Source organism: Xyrauchen texanus, chromosome 47, assembly GCF_025860055.1.
Source record: "Xyrauchen texanus isolate HMW12.3.18 chromosome 47, RBS_HiC_50CHRs, whole genome shotgun sequence".
Classification (NCBI taxonomy): Eukaryota; Metazoa; Chordata; class Actinopteri; order Cypriniformes; family Catostomidae; genus Xyrauchen; species Xyrauchen texanus.
In genome coordinates, this window is record NC_068322.1 from 1,929,166 (window position 1) to 1,945,470 (window position 16,305).

The window sequence follows — 16,305 nt, forward strand, 5'->3', positions numbered from 1 at the left end:
ATGGAGCATTAAGACATTTCCCAATAGCTATCCTGCATGCCTTTATCTTTGCTTCTTGGTCTTATAATTTCTAAAGGAGATGGGGAGCTGGAGGTGAGGGAGAAAACTCGTTTTTGCCAAGAAAAAAAAACTGTACATTAATTGTTCTTGACAATGATTTAGAACCTAAAAAAGTTGAGACAGATTTGCACAGACTGTCTTATACAGCATGAATTGCAGTTGCCATGCTTTTAATAAGTGAATTAGAGACTTATAAGACCAGTAAGTGATAAATGTTCTAAAATCTGTTCTCAGAGCTTTGTAATAGGCCTACGGGGAATAGAAGCTCAAACTCATTAAGCATTTGTTATTTGTGGAAATAAACTTTTATCATCAGATTGTTCCGAGACAGGCGTGTGACTGTCTGTGATTGTTGACTTAATGAGATTACATGGATTTAAACAGGTCAACAGCTGCCACAGTCACACACACACATACATAAGCTTTTTATATCATTGTGGGGACTCTCCATAGACTTCCATGCATACAGATCTAACAATAATTACCATCCCCAAACCCTCACAGAAAACTTTTTGCATTTTCAATAAACATTGTTTAGACCTCTGGCTGGGCCCCACAAGGTAGGTGATCTCAGGTTTTACTATCCTTGTGGAGACATTTGGTCCTCGCATTGCAGAATAACCATGTACACACACACACACACACACACACACACACACACACACACACACACACACACAACCTTTAATTCTCAAATAGTTGAAACTTATTTTCATAAGCTTTAGTTGTTGCAGGATCCCCTAAGAGGTGTCACTCAATATACTTTCTCTATTACACAATGACAATGTCATGAGGAATAACATTTTCATTGATCTTTTAACATATAAGAGTTAACTGTACTTAAAAACTGTGAGTTTCAGAACTCAAGACTTCCTCCTCACTGCAAAAAGAGCATTTTTTAAAACGACTTGTTCTCTACTTCCTCTATATTGTGATGTCACACTGTGGTAGACGTTTGCATCGGACCGCCTCCACAACACCACATCAATGCCTACTTTACCCATAGACTGTAAAAAAAAGATGGACGACGCCCCTTCGCTCTTTTCCATTGGTGAGAACTGAAGCCGCCAGCGTCCCGATATGGCGCTGACATCTTGGGACTTGAGTCTGCGCAGTTGCGATTTCGGGACCAGACCTGCGCAGTAGTGAGCAGGAAGTAAAGCCGCAAAATCAAGGCCCCGCCCTCACTCTCGCTGAATCAATCGCAAGCACACGCCCCTGCACTTTTGACGGTGTGAAATAATTAATTATAGAAATTTAGATATTAAATTTAAAGCTCCAATCTCCTCAGTCCTCCGAAGATCCCGAAAAAAAGTCAGTTGGTGCTTCAGTGACTACTTCGCTCAGAGAACCTGTCAATCACAGCTGTCAATCATGATGTCACAGCAGCGTTTTTATAGCATCAAATAACTAAAAACAAACTTATTTTGAAAACAAACACTTGAAATGACATCAACGTGATAGAAACGACAGTAAATGACAGAAACTATCTTTGGAAAAAAGATATGTGAAGTGTAATTTAATTGTTTAGTTGGTCTCACGTCCCGTTGAATAACATGGGGAGGCGGGGTTTATGACCTATACTCGGACCAGCCACCGCCAAGACGTTTTGGCTTCACTTTTGAGGGCTTGTGTGGCACACTTGACTTTACCTTATCACTCCCGTAGCCCCGCCCAGTAGCGGTAATCAGTAAGATGGCAAGCAGAGAGCAGGTCAGTCAAAAGCAGAGAGCCAATCAGGACAGTGGGCATTTGCTGTCAAGTCTTAAAGGAGAAGCAGTGCCAAAACCGAGCATTTCTGACAAGATCAGAATGAGTGAATCACGTTTAGCAAATATGTTTTTTGTGTGCAAAAAACTACTAATATTATAAGCGATCCTCAGGGAGTATTAAAATGATCAAAAGGGCATGTTATGACACCTTTAAGTGGTTTATGGCAGAATATGTTGTGTGTTTTTAATCATATATTTTAATGGTTACAATATGAAAAAGTAGCTCCTGCTGAAAAACCGCTTCCCTGACTGTCCAAGAGAATTGGTAATTTCTCTCCAACTCTTCTCTTTCTTCACCCGGTTGTGGGACAGTTCAGAGGAAACATAAAATCTGGTGCTCCTGCCAATGATCCACTCATTTTTCCTCCATTTCTTCGGTCCAATGAGACTTTCTTGATACTTCAGCCATGCTAGTTGATGTTCTGTTGCAGGAACATCAGGACTCCTCCCACTGAAACGTCACATGCCCCGTTTCTTGCGCTCTCATTGGCTGTAGGTCAACGCTGCTGTTGTATTCAGTCAAAACATATTTCACATTGCACGATTTGGAGTCGCAGACAGATCCAGATATTTAACATGCTAGATATCTCGCTAACATATCAGACACTAACACAATAAATCACCATCACAATGAATGGAATAGTTCACTGCACTGAAACACAAAACAGGGCCGTAGGAATTCTAGGCCTCTTACCTATTAAAGTAATACAGTTTTGAATTCGTTTTGGGCCCCCCCTGTACCTTTGGGCCCCTAGAATTGTTACCAGATTTCACCCCATTAGCTACGGCCCTGCTTATGAATATTAATCGTGTCCACTCATAAACATACATATTTAAAACATTTTAGCTTGACTTAATTTGCATTCATGTGTTCTGCACAAAACATCAATTATAAGGTGATATTATAGTGATAAAGTAACAACTGTTATTTCCTCAACTATCCATAAATTAAGATTTTAAGTACCACAAACTCAATCGCTCAAGTACAGGAGGTTGTGATTAATACCGATAAGCCCCGGGCATTTTATTAATTACTCATTAGCTCTTTATTATTGATGTTTAGTTGTTACATCTTATTTGTGTGACATCTATAAAGTAAATAAAGTTGATACATTTGTGTATCTAACAAAGGTTTTCTAGTTATGCTGACATAAAATGACCAGAAATTCAATTTAACTAAAAAGTGTCATGCAAAAATGCTACATACATATTTTAAGTAAATCCAGTCTGAATCACTCATCGAACAAAATGGTAAATAGTAATCAGTCTAACCGTACAAACAATTTGGGTAATACTTATCTTTGATTAAACATTTAACATGACACTTTCAGTCACATGCCTAAATATTAGCCGTGCACACGGTGCACCCATGCATTTACAGAAGACACGTTCAGGTTGTCATATTTAAAGCTGCATCATTTCAAATACTGAACGACTACTTTAATCTCTCGGCACTATTAATGAAGTCTATTTGGAAGCGCGAGTCAGTCATAAATGTTCAATCATGCAGACAATTGTAGGAATAAACAACGCTGTCACAACATTGTGACTGTGTGGACTGAATGACCTGAGGTGGAAAAATAAATGGAGGCTTTCACCAAAAAAATAAAGATTATTTTCCAGGACAATATTGAGACGTCCTCTGACATTACTGTTTGTTACATACTCTAAGCCCTGAGAAATCCTGTAATAATACCCATTAAGGTGCCACAGACATAACAAATGACTCATTAGATATGAGAAACAAGAGCAGCACAGACTGTTTCGACTGCAACAAACGGCACACCGAGGTCAAGCATGTGTGATTATTCACTAAAACACACAAACACACAGGACAGAGATGGTATATAATGCAGAGATTGAACACACGACCAAATTGTGTTCGGCAGCATTTCTCCTGTCCTGTAGAATGAGCCTAGCAGAACCCATTTCTTACTTCATCTTAGACATTATTATTATTAAAATGAGCGCAGCGGCACTTCTGATACGGTTAAATAATAAGCCATTTATTAGAAGCGCCACGTCACGTGGAACAAGAGAGAGATTGAGACTCCCACTGACGGTTGAAAATGACTTAATTCATAAATCAAAAGTTTGCATCAATGGCGTAGCCGAGGGTGGGCTGGTGTGGGCCTGGGTTTGGTTTGCATATCCTCTTATTAAAAGATTCGACAGAAATATTTTACAACACCTTTGCTGGGAGGTGTCAGGGAACAATCAGGTGTGAACCTGAAAATGACTCTTGAAATAAAGAGATGAAACCAAATAACATAACCAAAAATATTTTTACTAAAACTGAACATTTACAGATTTAATTTTCCCAGACAAGTCGTACAGATTCCACACCAAACGTTTACACACATAAGCGCACTCACGCAAGCTTCGCTTGAAATACAACATCAGAGCAGGTTCTGTCAGGTCGGCCATGATTTAGACGGGTTAACAACATGCTTTTAATAAACTGAAGAGTTTCACAGGAAGAGAGAAAAAAAAAGGTCAAAATTCACATCATTTTTGTCCCTGACCAAGAAGCAGCATATATGCAACCTACGATTAACAGGCCCTCCCTCTACGCCCCATAAAAAGCAAAATGAACCATCATCTGTGGGTGTAAGGCCTGGGGCTCTGAACGCTCAAGCCTACAATCCGTTTCCGGTGAAAGCCGTTGTGTGAATGACTGGACTGCACACTCAGACCTGGTCCAGTGTAGTGAACATGAAAGGGTAGCGGTCATGAAGCCCCGGGCCTTCATCATAAATCATTTCCTGCCCAACCCAGAACCAGAGAGATCATCTAGAGGAGTGAACGCTAGCTCCAAGCAGATCCAGGAACAGTCAGTCAGACACCCCCGGCACTCACCCAAAGAGCTGCAGTAGTTGGTTTTTAATCTATTTTATCCCCCCGTTGTTTTAAAAAGTGTCCTTTAATTGCAAAAGAAGAAAGGAGGAGATTGTTCCACTTCTCTCACTTTAAACCCCTTTTTCTTTTTCTAAACTTCAATGTTGTTTACGGCATAAAGCCTGGTCCATGTTCGGGCTGAGAGAGAGAGAGAGAGAGAGAGAGAGAGAGAGAATTTAATTACCTTCCAGAACACCAATTATTTAATTAATTAAAAGTATTTAATAAAAAGAAAAATCACATTTCTGGTAACACTTAGTCAATAAGATTCTATCTGTTAACATCAGTAAATGCATTAGGAATCATCAACTAACAATATTTTCTTACAGCAATTCATTTGTTTTTGGATAACGGGACAGATCACCTAAAAATGGAAATTCTCTCATCATTTACTCGCCCTCAATGAAACCCCAGATGTGTGTGACTTTCCTTCTTCTGAAGATCACAAATGAAGATTTTTAGAAGAATATTTCAGCTCTGTAGTTTCATATAATGCAAGTGAATGGTGACCAGAGCTTTGAAGTTCCTAAAAGCACATAAAGGCAGCATAAAAGCAATCCATAAAACTCCAGTGGTTTAATCCATGTCTTCTGAAGTGATATGATAGATGTGGGTGAGAAACAGATCAACATTTAAGTCCTTTTTTTTCTCTTTAAATCTACACTTTCACATTTTGGTGTGTTAGTGACATTCACATTCAGCCACCTACTGGTCGGGGCTGATCAAAGGTGGACATTTATCTTAAAAAGGACTTAAATATTGATCTGTTTCTCACCCAGACCTACTGTATCGTTTCAGAAGGTATGGATTAATCAACCGGAGTCCCTTTATGTCCATTTTGGACGTCCTGAATTCTGGTCACCATTCACTTGCATTGTGAGGACCTACAGAGCTGAAATATTTTTCTAAAAATTGTCATTTCGTGAGTAAATGACGAGAGAAATTTCAGTTCAGTTCAGAGTTAGTTCATAGTGCATTATCTAATGTTAACATATACAACTCTGAGCTGATAAAATCTAAACAAAGGGGAAATTAACAAATTAGGCTACATGTGCAAAACAACATCACGAAATATACAAGTTATGAGGAGAATGAAACATTTCCCCCACTTTCATCACTAAAGCCTTATTTTATTGACAAAACATTACTTTCTAATACCGACGCTTTTCTCCAATAAAATAAAACAGTTATTTGGAGTTATACCAGCATCTTTAAATCCTGCACCTCTGACACAATCGGACAAATATTTAATGTGTCTTCCTCAAGAGGGCACTTACAGGCCTGAAGAATCCTCCACTGGGCTGAATGCAACACTCAATATTTACGGTCAAAAACGTCCTATGTACACGAAAAGTATGCATGTTTAAATCTACTAATTTCAGGGGTTGAACGTAAAATACCACTGAAAATCCGCCTGCGTAAACTCCAAAACATTTGTGTGATTGGTGCATCCTGAACAGCGCTGAGAAAAGTAACAGGTGCCACGTGACAACACCAATTATGCGCCAGAAGAGGTAGAACAGTAATTTACACATTAATAATTATGCTAAGGACATTTAATAGTTGTTAAAATGGAAATAGAAACAAAGTATAAAGTTAAAGTATTATTTAAGTGTGGTAAAACTGCCCAAATGTTGGTCAGGACATTTCCGATTTTCTGAAAGTTGATAGGAATTGGGGTCTGGGTATCTCAACAAGTAAAGACGCTGACTATCACACCTGGAGTTCGCTAGTTTGAATCCAGGGCATGCTGAGTGACTCCAGTCAGGCTTCCTAAGCAACCAATTGGCCCGGTTGCTAGGGAGGGTGCAGTCACATGGGGTAACCTCCTTGTGGTCACTATAATGTGGTTCTCGCTCTCGGTGGGGCATGTGGCGAGTTCTGCGTGGATGCCGCGGAGAATAGCGTGAAGCCTCCACAAGTGCTATGTCTCCACGGTAACGTGCTCAACAAGCCACGTGATTCATGGATTGACGGTCTCAGACGCGGAGGCAACTGAGATTCATCCTCCACCACCACGAGGACTTGGAGCGCATTGGGAACCGGGCGTTCCAAAATGGGGAGAAAATCGTATCATCCCAACCTAAAATTAAGCCTTTGACAATCAGCTACTCTACAGAATTAGTCCTGATGAGACGTTCTACTCATGCCGAGCTCACCTGTCTCAATGGCTTGAGCTTCATTGCTCTTCCACTGTTCAGCTACATCATTGGCCAGCGGGTCATCAGGGTTCGGAGCGCTTAGCAGAGCCTGAATAGAGAGCAGCACTGTACGGATCTGCAGAGCTGGAGACCACTTGTCTACAGAGACAGACAGAAGCATATGACCTTGTTAACGTGCCACATGTATACAGTAACTAGTAGTCAGATGAAACACAGAACACACAATGACCCCGCTTAAATACGTTTCGTGTGATCTGATCACAAGTTTACAGGCTACAAAATGTCTTGTCACCTTTCAGAATGTCCAGACAGATTCTCCCCAGCTTGTCCACGTTGGGGTGGTAGATTTTGGTCATAAAACGGACTTTCGGAGCAGCCATGGGGTATTCCTCTGGGAGAAACAGCTCCAGTTTAAATGTACCACCCTCGAAGGGTGAATCCTGCGGCCCAGCGATGACTACATGGAAATACCGGGCGTTCCCCTCATCAGGCTCGGCTTTGATACCGGGCACAGGCTCGGCCATCAATCGCTGTGTCTCCTACCAATATATACACATTAAATGGACAAAGTGCACCAATATAACAGCTTTGAAGCCTTCCACAGTTGGAAAACCAGTCAACTAAACACACGGCACTCTAAGAGACTGGGCATTTAGGGTGGTTTCACATACAGTAGGTTTTAAGAGAACCAAACCCAGTTTGGATAAAGTATACCAGAGAGGGAACCAGCCTCAAATGACCTCTTGGTGGACTTATAAGTGGACACAGTTTCGATTACTTTACCTGTCATGATTACTTTTAAGGCTTAATTTTTCTTAAAATTTTCTTCGTGTTGTATGTGGACGCACCATTATAGAGGGGTCTGAGACCATTTGGGTCATTCACATATACACGTTATACCACTCTGAAAGTGCTCAAATGAACTAGGTGTGAAAGCTCCCTTAGAGAGCGCCCCCTAGTGTTTAGAAGTTACCAGATGCTCCAAGGATGCATTTACACTGCAGTGCTTAATGCACAGATCCGGTGTTTTGTCCCGCCTGTTAAGTGGGCGGTTCTTGGCCAAAATAAACTGCGATGTGCACCAGACTTTATGCTGAGAGTCAAAATCCTGGCTATGCGAGAATAGGACTGAATAAACACAAATAGTAATGAACAGATGCACATATATGGAGATTTCACCAAACATATAGCATAATTACAATACCAAACACTACCTTTTTAAGTGATTCTAGTCATTTCCTGTATACGTGTAAACTCTTAAGATTGCAAATGTTCTGCCAATAGCGCAGGTTATATCCTAACCAAACACTAATATATGCACACCTTTTAAAACAGTTTTCTACTGCAGTGCGTGACATGGATCTATTCACATGTTCATGTGTCATGAACACCCAGACTCTCATTGCACGCAATACGAACATCTCTGCTCATTTAGATTTCTGCCTTCAAGAAAAACCAGAGATATCCGGTCCCATTGCTCCATGCTGGTCCTCATATGAAGGTTGTTTCTCATATTTTATTAAATGCATGATAAATACTGAGCGCGCGGGAGCCACCCTGCTGCAGCGCGAGCTCGGGTCACCAGCACGTGCCGCTTTTCTCATATTTTTAACGCATCGCGTTTATAGTGCGTACAAAAAACACAACGTAAAGCACAAACGAAACATTATAGAGGTTATACCTTAATGATCCTGCGAGGCAATCCAGCCATTTCGTAAATGAATGCGGTTTGCACTGTGGCCCGCTTCCTTCGCCTAATGTTGAGTTGAACAGCGCATGCGTGCAAGTCTTCCGGTAATGACGTCAGCTTCAACCGCGCAGGGTTTATAGGGAAATGTGGTTTCATTACGTGCCGAATTTATTATTTGATGCAATCATAGTCCCCCGTAGAAAACTGCATACATTTTCAATGAAATCTATCTACTTCTAAAGCTTAACCTAAATTCATAATGTCGTCTAAACTGCAACAGCAACTAAAACATCTTTAGAATAAAGACAAATATCTGTTAATAATTGCAAACTCTTCCAATATTTATATATATCATATTATATTGATTTTAATCATTCTAAACCTCGTGTATTAGAATGATTGAACATCTAAATAATGGACATTGTTTAATAATTCACCTGCTGTAAATTTATAAGACTTATCTTGACCTTTTAAATTAAAAGTAATTCATATGATTCACATTTTACAAGATAATGATGCGTCATCATGAATAGACATAAATATAAAAAAACAGCACCCACTGCTGAAGGAGGAGTTGATTTAATGTACAACAGTGTAGGTAAAAATCATTTATACAGAAATCAGAAAAGACAGGAAAACTATCCAGAACTATCTGTCTTTGGGTGGATTTCGGTTTCTGTGTCTTGTGTGATATCTGTTGGGAGAAAGAGAAAACCATTATAAATGCAGAACGCTCTTATCTAACTAAACAATGATGAAACACTTTGGGTAAGTATTATAAGCAATGTGAACTCACTGTCCGACTGAGTACCAGCGGTGTTTGGTGGTGTAGAACATCTTGCTGAGCTCCTCTATGGTTGGAGCCTGATTGTTATTTAAAAGCTCTTTACCGAGACGGGCTTTGAGCACCTGCTCGTGTGTCTCTGACTGATCGCTGATGGCATCTAGCCAGGGAATCGGCTACAAATAGACACAAAAACATATCTTACTACTATAATTACAACAGTTGGCAAAGTGGTTAATCTCTTAAACCCAGAGCGGCCACCAGGGGGCGCTAATCACTATTGATTTTTGTATGATTTTATTCAATAACCACTAGTTTGGGGGCCTGGGTAGCTTAGCGAGTATTGACGCTGTCGTGTATGAGAGTTAAAGCAGTGTTTCGCAACTGGTGGGTCGCGGACAGCAGGGAACGAACAATGCCATGGTTCTCCCATTGAAGATATTTCAGAGGTTGTTCAAGTGATAGCCTAATTAGGAATGCCGAGGCAGATTTAATGATAATCTCGCAATTAGCTAAAGGCTTCTCACAAATGTAACGGAACCAGCTCGCAAACCAGCAAACATATTTGTGTGACGCTACTCTGCGGGGCCCAGTTATTAACCGTCACATATGTGTGACACTACTCTGAGGGGCCCAGTTATTAATAGTCACATATGTGTGACGCTACTCTGCGGGGCCCAGTTATTAACAGTCACATATGTGTGACGCTACTCTGCGGGGCCCAGTTATTAACCGTCACATATGTGTGACACTACTCTGAGGGGCCCAGTTATTAATAGTCACATATGTGTGACGCTACTCTGCGGGGCCCAGTTATTAATAGTCACATATGTGTGACGCTACTCTGAGGGACCCAGTTATTAATAGTCACTTATGTGTGACGCTACGCTGCGGGGCCCAGTTATTAACAGTCACTTATGTGTGACGCTACGCTGCGGGGCCCAGTTATTAACAGTCACTTATGTGTGACGCTACGCTGCGGGGCCCAGTTATTAACAGTCACTTATGTGTGACGCTACTCTGCGGGGCCCAGTTATTAACAGTCACTTATGTGTGACACTACGCTGCGGGGCCCAGTTATTAACCGTCACATATGTGTCACGCTACTCTGCGGGGCCCAGTTATTAACCGTAACTTATGTGTGACGCTACGCTGCGGGGCCCAGTTATTAACAGTCACTTATGTGTGACGCTACGCTGCGGGGCCCAGTTATTAACAGTCACTTATGTGTGACGCTACTCTGCGGGGCCCAGTTATTAACAGTCACTTATGTGTGACACTACGCTGCGGGGCCCAGTTATTAACCGTCACATATGTGTGACACTACGCTGCAGGGCCCAGTTATTAACAGTCACTTATGTGTGACACTACGCTGCGGGGCCCAGTTATTAACAGTCACTTATGTGTGACACTACGCTGCAGGGCCCAGTTATTAACAGTCACTTATGTGTGACGCTACGCTGCGGGGCCCAGTTATTAACAGTCACTTATGTGTGACGCTACTCTGCGGGGCCCAGTTATTAACAGTCACTTATGTGTGACACTACGCTGCGGGGCCCAGTTATTAACCGTCACATATGTGTCACGCTACTCTGCGGGGCCCAGTTATTAACCGTAACTTATGTGCCGGTTAATGCGGGGCCCAGTTATTAACAGTCACATATGTGTGACGCTACGCTGCGGGGCCCAGTTATTAACCGTCACTTATGTGTGACGCTACTCTGCGGGGCCCAGTTATTAACAGTCACATATGTGTGACGCTACTCTGTGGGGCCCAGTTATTAACAGTCACATATGTGTGACACTACGCTGCAGGGCCCAGTTATTAACAGTCACTTATGTGTGACGCTACTCTGCGGGGCCCAGTTATTAACAGTCACTTATGTGTGACGCTACTCTGCGGGGCCCAGTTATTAACAGTCACATATGTGTGACGCTACGCTGCGGGGCCCAGTTATTAACCGTCACATATGTGTCACGCTACTCTGCGGGGCCCAGTTATTAACAGTCACTTATGTGTGACGCTACTCTGCGGGGCCCAGTTATTAACAGTCACTTATGTGTGACGCTACTCTGCGGGGCCCAGTTATTAACCGTCACATATGTGTGACGCTACGCTGCGGGGCCCAGTTATTAACCGTCACATATGTGTCACGCTACTCTGCGGGGCCCAGTTATTAACCGTCACTTATGTGTGACGCTACTCTGCGGGGCCCAGTTATTAACAGTCACTTATGTGTGACGCTACTCTGCGGGGCCCAGTTATTAACAGTCACATATGTGTCACGCTACTCTGCGGGGCCCAGTTATTAACCGTCACTTATGTGTGACGCTACTCTGCGGGGCCCAGTTATTAACAGTCACATATGTGTGACACTACGCTGCAGGGCCCAGTTATTAACAGTCACTTATGTGTGACGCTACTCTGCGGGGCCCAGTTATTAACAGTCACTTATGTGTGACGCTACTCTGCGGGGCCCAGTTATTAACAGTCACATATGTGTGACGCTACGCTGCGGGGCCCAGTTATTAACCGTCACATATGTGTCACGCTACTCTGCGGGGCCCAGTTATTAACAGTCACTTATGTGTGACGCTACTCTGCGGGGCCCAGTTATTAACAGTCACTTATGTGTGACGCTACTCTGCGGGGCCCAGTTATTAACCGTCACATATGTGTGACGCTACGCTGCGGGGCCCAGTTATTAACCGTCACATATGTGTCACGCTACTCTGCGGGGCCCAGTTATTAACCGTCACTTATGTGTGACGCTACTCTGCGGGGCCCAGTTATTAACAGTCACTTATGTGTGACGCTACTCTGCGGGGCCCAGTTATTAACAGTCACTTATGTGTGACACTACGCTGCAGGGCCCAGTTATTAACCGTCACATATGTGTCACGCTACTCTGCGGGGCCCAGTTATTAACAGTCACTTATGTGTGACGCTACTCTGCGGGGCCCAGTTATTAACAGTCACTTATGTGTGACGCTACTCTGCGGGGCCCAGTTATTAACAGTCACATATGTGTGACGCTACTCTGCGGGGCCCAGTTATTAACAGTCACATATGTGTGACACTACTCTGCAGGGCCCAGTTATTAACAGTCACTTATGTGTGACGCTACTCTGCGGGGCCCAGTTATTAACAGTCACTTATGTGTGACGCTACTCTGCAGGGCCCAGTTATTAACAGTCACTTATGTGTGACGCTACTCTGCAGGGCCCAGTTATTAACCGTCACTTATGTGTGACGCTACTCTGCGGGGCCCAGTTATTAACAGTCACTTATGTGTGACGCTACTCTGCGGGGCCCAGTTATTAACAGTCACATATGTGTGACGCTACGCTGCGGGGCCCAGTTATTAACCGTCACATATGTGTCACGCTACTCTGCGGGGCCCAGTTATTAACAGTCACATATGTGTGACGCTACGCTGCGGGGCCCAGTTATTAACCGTCACATATGTGTCACGCTACTCTGCGGGGCCCAGTTATTAACAGTCACATATGTGTGACACTACTCTGCAGGGCCCAGTTATTAACAGTCACTTATGTGTGACGCTACTCTGCGGGGCCCAGTTATTAACAGTCACTTATGTGTGACGCTACTCTGCAGGGCCCAGTTATTAACAGTCACTTATGTGTGACGCTACTCTGCGGGGCCCAGTTATTAACCGTCACTTATGTGTGACGCTACTCTGCGGGGCCCAGTTATTAACAGTCACTTATGTGTGACGCTACTCTGCGGGGCCCAGTTATTAACAGTCACATATGTGTGACGCTACGCTGCGGGGCCCAGTTATTAACCGTCACATATGTGTCACGCTACTCTGCGGGGCCCAGTTATTAACAGTCACATATGTGTCACGCTACTCTGCGGGGCCCAGTTATTAACAGTCACTTATGTGTGACGCTACTCTGCGGGGCCCAGTTATTAACAGTCACTTATGTGTGACGCTACTCTGCGGGGCCCAGTTATTAACCGTCACATATGTGTGACGCTACGCTGCGGGGCCCAGTTATTAACCGTCACATATGTGTCACGCTACTCTGCGGGGCCCAGTTATTAACCGTCACTTATGTGTGACGCTACTCTGCGGGGCCCAGTTATTAACAGTCACTTATGTGTGACGCTACTCTGCGGGGCCCAGTTATTAACAGTCACTTATGTGTGACACTACGCTGCAGGGCCCAGTTATTAACCGTCACATATGTGTCACGCTACTCTGCGGGGCCCAGTTATTAACAGTCACTTATGTGTGACGCTACTCTGCGGGGCCCAGTTATTAACAGTCACATATGTGTGACGCTACGCTGCGGGCCCAGTTATTAACCGTCACTTATGTGTGACGCTACTCTGCGGGGCCCAGTTATTAACCGTCACTTATGTGTGACGCTACTCTGCAGGGCCCAGTTATTAACAGTCACATATGTGTGACGCTACTCTGCGGGGCCCAGTTATTAACAGTCACTTATGTGTGACACTACGCTGCAGGGCCCAGTTATTAACAGTCACTTATGTGTGACGCTACTCTGCGGGGCCCAGTTATTAACAGTCACTTATGTGTGACGCTACTCTGCGGGGCCCAGTTATTAACAGTCACATATGTGTGACGCTACTCTGCGGGGCCCAGTTATTAACCGTCACATATGTGTGACACTACTCTGCGGGGCCCAGTTATTAACAGTCACATATATGTGACACTACTCTGCGGGGCCCAGTTATTAACCGTCACATATGTGTCACGCTACTCTGCGGGGCCCAGTTACTAACAGTCACATATGTGTGACGCTACTCTGCGGGGCCCAGTTACTAACAGTCACATATGTGTGACACTACTCTGCGGGGCCCAGTTACTAACAGTCACATATGTGTGACGCTACTCTGCGGGGCCCAGTTACTAACAGTCACATATGTGTGACACTACTCTGCGGGGCCCAGTTATTAACCGTCACATATGTGTCACGCTACTCTGCGGGCCCAGTTACTAACAGTCACATATGTGTGACACTACTCTGCGGGGCCCAGTTATTAACCGTCACATATGTGTCACGCTACTCTGCGGGGCCCAGTTACTAACAGTCACATATGTGTGACACTACTCTGCGGGGCCCAGTTATTAACCGTCACATATGTGTGACGCTACTCTGCGGGGCCCAGTTATTAACAGTCACATATGTGTGACACTACTCTGTGGGGCCCAGTTATTAACAGTCACATATGTGTGACGCTACTCTGCGGGGCCCAGTTATTAACAGTCACATATGTGTGACGCTACTCTGCGGGGCCCAGTTACTAACAGTCACATATGTGTGACGCTACTCTGCGGGGCCCAGTTACTAACAGTCACATATGTGTGACGCTACGCTGCAGGGCCCAGTTATTAACAGTCACTTATGTGTGACGCTACTCTGCGGGGCCCAGTTACTAACAGTCACATATGTGTGACGCTACTCTGTGGGGCCCAGTTACTAACAGTCACATATGTGTGACGCTACTCTGCGGGGCCCAGTTACTAACAGTCACATATGTGTGACGCTACTCTGCGGGGCCCAGTTATTAACAGTCACATATGTGTGACGCTACTCTGCGGGGCCCAGTTACTAACAGTCACATATGTGTGACGCTACTCTGCGGGGCCCAGTTATTAACCGTCACATATGTGTGACACTACTCTGCGGGGCCCAGTTATTAACCGTCACATATGAGTGACACTACTCTGCGGGGCCCAGTTATTAACAGTCACATATGTGTGACGCTACTCTGCGGGGCCCAGTTATTAACAGTCACATATGTGTGACGCTACTCTGCGGGGCCCAGTTATTAACCGTCACATATGTGTCACGCTACTCTGCTACACACATATGTGTGACGCTGCCATGCAAGGTGCTAGCCTGCCATTGGGAACAACTTGGGGTTCAGTGACTTACCCAAGGACACTTCAGCATGTGGAGTCATGTGGGCCAGGATTCGAACCACCAACCCTGCGATTTGTGGCCGACCCGCTCTACCAACTGAGCCTGTATATAAATTACTACTTATAAATATCCAATAATCTATGAGGATTTATGTGAGGTCATATGATATCTACCTGTGTGAGTTCATAGGGCACATCTACCGACGGGTGGAGACATACTATTGTTTTGTCATCAGACGTCACTCCAATTTCCACATTGCTGAAACATGACACAGATCACATAATATAAATGCAATAATAAGCACCTTGATACATCGGCATGCATCACACAACTAATACAGGTATATTAAAATTACAGTATTTTGTATTGCACTGAATAAAAACACTCACCAGTTGTCGTCAACGGATGGAGCTCCAACAGTAGGCTTATTATGACAGAAAAGTTCCAGCTATTAAGTTATAAATATAGTGTCAGTGCACAGTACATGCCACAGATTCTCTATTTTAATGGGACACTGACACTCCCTCATTAATAAGATGAGAGGTTTTACCAGTACAGTGAAGCCCGTCGCTGTAGTACGTATAATTAGCTACATTACAATGGATACACTTACACATTCAGACACTATTTGTAATTGTTTTTCATAACAGCTTACCTCTAAATTGTCTTATATTTCTGCTAACTCGATTAAACAAGTAACCCAGCCTGCTGACATGACCCAACGCCATGTTTTCTGCACGTCATTTTGAGATTTTAATGCGTGAAACGCCCTCTAGCGGACAACTTTGACACAACAATGGATTATCTGCAACTGCCCTTCTATTCAATTTATTTCAGTGTGCAATAGAAAATTCCTCCGGGTAGGAAACAAACCGAGGGAGAAATTTTCTAAAATGTTCCAAAATTGCTAATATTTAGATGGATAAACAAGCAAAGTAGGACCAGTTAAGCCCAATGAAATGCACAGCAAAAATAAAGGATATTTTGATGACGCGAATTAGTTTTGAAATTTATATT

The 16,305-nt window shown here is 43.5% G+C and overlaps 2 protein-coding genes across 2 annotated transcripts; both read right to left on the reverse strand.

Annotated features, from left to right (window-relative positions):
• Window positions 1-4,087: 4,087 nt before the first annotated feature.
• On the reverse strand, window positions 4,088-8,692 carry LOC127638937 (ubiquitin-conjugating enzyme E2 N). Its single transcript, XM_052120710.1, has 4 exons — window positions 8,574-8,692; window positions 7,185-7,431; window positions 6,890-7,030; window positions 4,088-4,868 (listed from the first exon to the last, which is right to left on the reverse strand). The coding sequence occupies exons 1-4, from the start codon at window positions 8,601-8,603 to the stop codon at window positions 4,822-4,824; spliced, it is 465 nt and encodes a 154-aa protein (XP_051976670.1). The 5' UTR covers window positions 8,604-8,692; the 3' UTR covers window positions 4,088-4,821.
• A 275-nt stretch (window positions 8,693-8,967) lies between these two features.
• On the reverse strand, window positions 8,968-16,016 carry LOC127638824 (39S ribosomal protein L42, mitochondrial-like). Its single transcript, XM_052120568.1, has 5 exons — window positions 16,002-16,016; window positions 15,678-15,736; window positions 15,462-15,546; window positions 9,379-9,542; window positions 8,968-9,276 (listed from the first exon to the last, which is right to left on the reverse strand). Exons 1-5 carry the CDS (start codon window positions 16,014-16,016, stop codon window positions 9,231-9,233), a joined length of 369 nt encoding a protein of 122 aa, XP_051976528.1. The 3' UTR covers window positions 8,968-9,230.
• Between the last annotated feature and the right edge of the window lie 289 nt (window positions 16,017-16,305).

Coding starts and splice junctions, on each gene's coding strand:
- LOC127638937 (XM_052120710.1), bottom strand. CDS start 8,603: ATGGCTGGATTGCCTCGCAGGATCATTAAG. Junction 7,432..8,573: donor TGCCTCGCAGGATCATTAAG/GTATAACCTCTA, acceptor ATATATTGGTAG/GAGACACAGCGATTGATGGC. Junction 4,869..6,889: donor AGCTCAAGCCATTGAGACAG/GTGAGCTCGGCA, acceptor TCTCTCTCTCAG/CCCGAACATGGACCAGGCTT.
- LOC127638824 (XM_052120568.1), bottom strand. Junction 9,543..15,461: donor TGCCCTATGAACTCACACAG/GTAGATATCATA, acceptor GTCTATTTGTAG/CCGATTCCCTGGCTAGATGC. Junction 9,277..9,378: donor CGCTGGTACTCAGTCGGACA/GTGAGTTCACAT, acceptor TTCTCCCAACAG/ATATCACACAAGACACAGAA.